This window comes from Anarrhichthys ocellatus, unplaced genomic scaffold (assembly GCF_004355925.1).
Source record: "Anarrhichthys ocellatus isolate YVR2014 unplaced genomic scaffold, GSC_Weel_1.0 scaffold2488, whole genome shotgun sequence".
Lineage (NCBI taxonomy): Eukaryota > Metazoa > Chordata > Actinopteri > Perciformes > Anarhichadidae > Anarrhichthys > Anarrhichthys ocellatus.
This window is the reverse complement of record NW_022282462.1, coordinates 1-3,529: the sequence shown is the minus strand read 5'-3', so window position 1 is coordinate 3,529 and position 3,529 is coordinate 1. Positions and strand designations below refer to the sequence as shown.

The following is a 3,529-nucleotide window of genomic DNA, read 5'->3' as shown; positions in this document are numbered from 1 at the left end:
TCTGTCATCTATAATCTGTCATCTATAATCTGTCATCTGTCATCTATAATCTGTAATCTATCATCTGTCATCTATAATCAGGAGAGAGGTTGCGATGCAGGAGGGGCTGCAGAGGGCGGTGGCTGTGCCCTTGGCTCTGGCTGACAGGATCAGCGTCCTTTGGTCGCCTCTTAAAGAAATGGTTGTCTACGGAAACATTGCCTGCAAGTCGGACGCTCAGGTGACCAAAACCACTGATACAACCAGAAATCAATCACAATGGTTTTAGTTCAGAGAGCCAGTTTTCAAAATAAAACTTTATATAAATAAAACCTTTAATTTGAAGTTTGTGTTTCCAGGTGGCAGCTAAAGCGTTAGAGACGGCTGTTTTCGGAGCATATTACAACGTCACCATCAACCTCAAAGACATCGCAGACGACGCCTTCAAGATGGCTGTAAGTGCGTCTGCGTGCTCTGTAAGTGACGTTTGTTTAAATAAAGTTAATTAATCTTGAATAATATTTTTGTGTTGCAGACTCAGAAGAGAGCGGCGGCGTTGCTGCAGGAAGCGAAGGAAAGCGCCGCTGCCGTCCTCCTCGCTGCCGAAGAAAGAAACTGAAGTTCTTCTACAACGTTTAACCTCAGAATGTGTTTCAATTATTACTGTAGGGATGCTAACAGGAAGCTAAAGATAGGGATGCTAACAGGAAGCTAAAGATAGGGATGCTAACAGGAAGGTAAAGATAGGGATGCTAACAGGAAGGTAAAGATAACGATGCTAACAGGAAGGTAAAGATAACGATGCTAACAGGAAGGTAACGATAACGATGCTAACAGGAAGGTAACGATATTGATGCTGACAGCAAGCTAAAGATAGGGATGCTGACAGCAAGCTAAAGATAGGGACGCTGACAGCAAGCTAAAGATAGGGACGCTAACAGGAAGGTAAATGATGCTAACAGGAAGCTAAAAATAGGGATGCTAACAGGATATTGTTTATGGAAAAGGTATTTACTAAACTCAAAGGCTCTGAACGTCCTCAATTTAGATTGCCGATACATAATGAATCAATAAAAACAATACAAATAGATCAATTAATGTTCAAATAAATATACATTCACCCTTTAAACCTCCTCATTGTTCATTCATGAAGTGTTTGGATATTGATCATCGCTGTAGAGAAACTATCGGCCACCAGGTGGCAGCAGAGAACTCCAGTCTGACCGAACTCATTCAGAAATGTAGAAATTATGTTTTCTGTACTTTGCAAATTAAACACAAACCTTAAGTAACATGACGTGTGTGTGTGTGTGAGTGTGAGAGAGAGAGAGAGAGAGAGAGAGAGAGGGAGAGAGAGAGAGTGTGATTTAAACTCTCAGAAACGGAAACAGAGATAAAAACTGTTTCCGACCAGACAGGAAGTGAAGTGTCAGCTTCTTCACTTCCTGTCTCGGGGGGGGGTCATTGAGGTTCAGAGTGAGACCTCCTCTCAACTGATCCACAGTCAGTTATGAACATGAGTTTGTTTCCTTTTCATTTGTTTACCTGTTTGTTGTCGTCACCTCAATGACTTCTGAAGCTTTAATAATGATTGAATATTATATTTATTATTATCAGAGCAAAGTGCTGCTGCGGTTTGGACATTATTTAGTTTATTTAGATTTTTTAGTGTTTGTGTGTTTTGTGTGTGCTTTTAATTTGTATAATTATGCTACTTTTACTTTTTTTAATTGTGCTTTAGAAAACACAAATTTTGGGAAAAATTAATTATATGTAAATACATTTATATTTATAGAGGAAATTAATATAAATATGTAAAGTATTTTATCTAGACTGCAGATATGACTTATTTAAAATTAGATATCATTTTTTAAATACTTTTTATCTGAGAATTGTTATAAACAATATACTTTTATTTGAAGTTTAAATTGTATATATTTAGTGTACCAGCATATTGCTAAAGGCCTAATTTAATATAATAAATATATTCTACCTGAGGTTAATAATAGAAACGAAGTAGTACTACCTGTGATATCAATAAGTAATCAATGAAGTAGTACAAAGATGAATTTAATGTGAAAATACAGTTCAAACATTAATATTTTTTAAAACATGAAGAATTCAAACAAAGTATTTAAATAGAATCATATTAGAACGTTTGATGTCACTATCTTGTTAAGAGTGTAGCTGTGATGACGTCACGGTGATGTCATCGGGCAGTGATGTCATCCTCACAGTGTGGTGAATCGTGTCAGAGCGCCTCTCAGTTTATCAGCGATCTGACCAATCAGAGAGCAGAGAAGAGATGAGGTCACAAGGCTGGTCACGCCCCCCCCCCCCCCCCCCCCCCCCTCTCACCTGCTGGTAGAAGGTCACCTGTTGCTCCAGGTAAAGCTGCATCACTCTGTTGTAGTCATAGATACGGTTACTATGGAAATGATTCATCTCAGCTGGAAGAGACAGAGTCTGGTTACTAATACTGTAGTACTGTGTGTACTAATACACACTGTACTAATGCGCACTGTGTACACTAATGCGCACTCTCTGTACTAATACTGTAGTACTGTGTGCACTAATACACACTGTGTGCACTAATACTGTAGTACTGTGTGCACTAATACACACTGTGTGCACTGTTATCCTGCAGAGAGTAGCTCATGCAGCTGAGTCCATGTATATTTCTGAATGTTTTGCAGTATTTTGTTGTATATTATGTTGTGTATTATGCATATAGAGTTGTAGTACTGTGTGTAGTTCTGAGTAGTACTGTGTGTACTGTTACCCTGCAGAGAGTAGCTCATGCAGCTGAGTCGGTGGTTCATGCTCTTCTTGTCGTTGTTGCTGATTCTTCCTGCAGAAACCAGACGGTCGGCCTCCTTCACCTTCTCTGAAGCAGCCTGAACACACAGACCACGCCCCCCCAGTGACATCACCAACACCTGACATGAAGCCCCGCCCCCTCAGTGACATCACCAAAACCTCACGTGAAGCCCCACCCCCTCGTTAAAGTTAACAGGTGAGACAACGTTTTCCGTTTAAAGTACGTTAACGACAAAAATTCTTTCTTTGAAATACTACTGCGTGTTGTAGTACTACAGTGTAAGCGTTAGTAGTACTGTGTGTGGTACAAGTACCTTGTGTACAGCAATGATTTCTGGGAAACATCCCAGCAGACCTTTATATTCTCCGTTCGTCTCCAACAGGAAGTGAAGGTCCTTCTGAGGCTGATGGAGGTCAAAGGCCACCAGAGACAACACAGTTTATGTAGAAATATACTTTAAAATACATATACTTACATTATATATGTATTTATATTTATCAATGATAAATATTTTATTCTATTTAAAGGTGTTTTACCTGCTGAGCGACGATCTCTGCGATCTCCTCGTATGTTTGTCCAGCAGCAGTCAGAGCGTCAGTCAGCGTCTCCTCTCCTGAAATATACATACATATGTCTATATATATGTATACATATGTATGTATATATATATACATATGTATGTACGTATATACGTATATATATATATACACGTATATATATATATATATA

At 38.9% G+C, this 3,529-nt stretch overlaps 2 protein-coding genes across 3 annotated transcripts in view; one reads left to right on the top strand and one right to left on the bottom strand.

Annotated features, from left to right (window-relative positions):
- ftcd (formimidoyltransferase cyclodeaminase) overlaps positions 1-1,334 on the top strand; it is a 4,521-nt gene extending 3,187 nt beyond the window's left edge. The window contains exons 12-14 of the mRNA XM_031840232.1: positions 82-220; positions 339-434; positions 515-1,334. Of these exons, the coding sequence (XP_031696092.1) occupies positions 82-220; positions 339-434; positions 515-598 (319 nt within the window). The 3' untranslated portion in view covers positions 599-1,334. The remainder of the gene's footprint in view (positions 1-81; positions 221-338; positions 435-514) is intronic.
- A 444-nt stretch (positions 1,335-1,778) lies between these two features.
- LOC116378370 (sorting nexin-9-like) lies at positions 1,779-3,427 on the bottom strand. Of its 2 annotated transcripts, none has more exons than XM_031840233.1 (4): positions 3,337-3,427; positions 2,762-3,203; positions 2,338-2,429; positions 1,779-2,258 (listed from the first exon to the last, which is right to left on the bottom strand). In XM_031840233.1, the coding sequence occupies exons 2-4, from the start codon at positions 2,907-2,909 to the stop codon at positions 2,211-2,213; spliced, it is 288 nt and encodes a 95-aa protein (XP_031696093.1). In that variant the 5' UTR covers positions 2,910-3,203; positions 3,337-3,427; the 3' UTR covers positions 1,779-2,210. The 2 variants fall into 2 exon arrangements, with proteins under 2 accessions (XP_031696093.1, XP_031696094.1); XM_031840234.1 differs by having other exon boundaries at positions 2,356-2,429.
- Between the last annotated feature and the right edge of the window lie 102 nt (positions 3,428-3,529).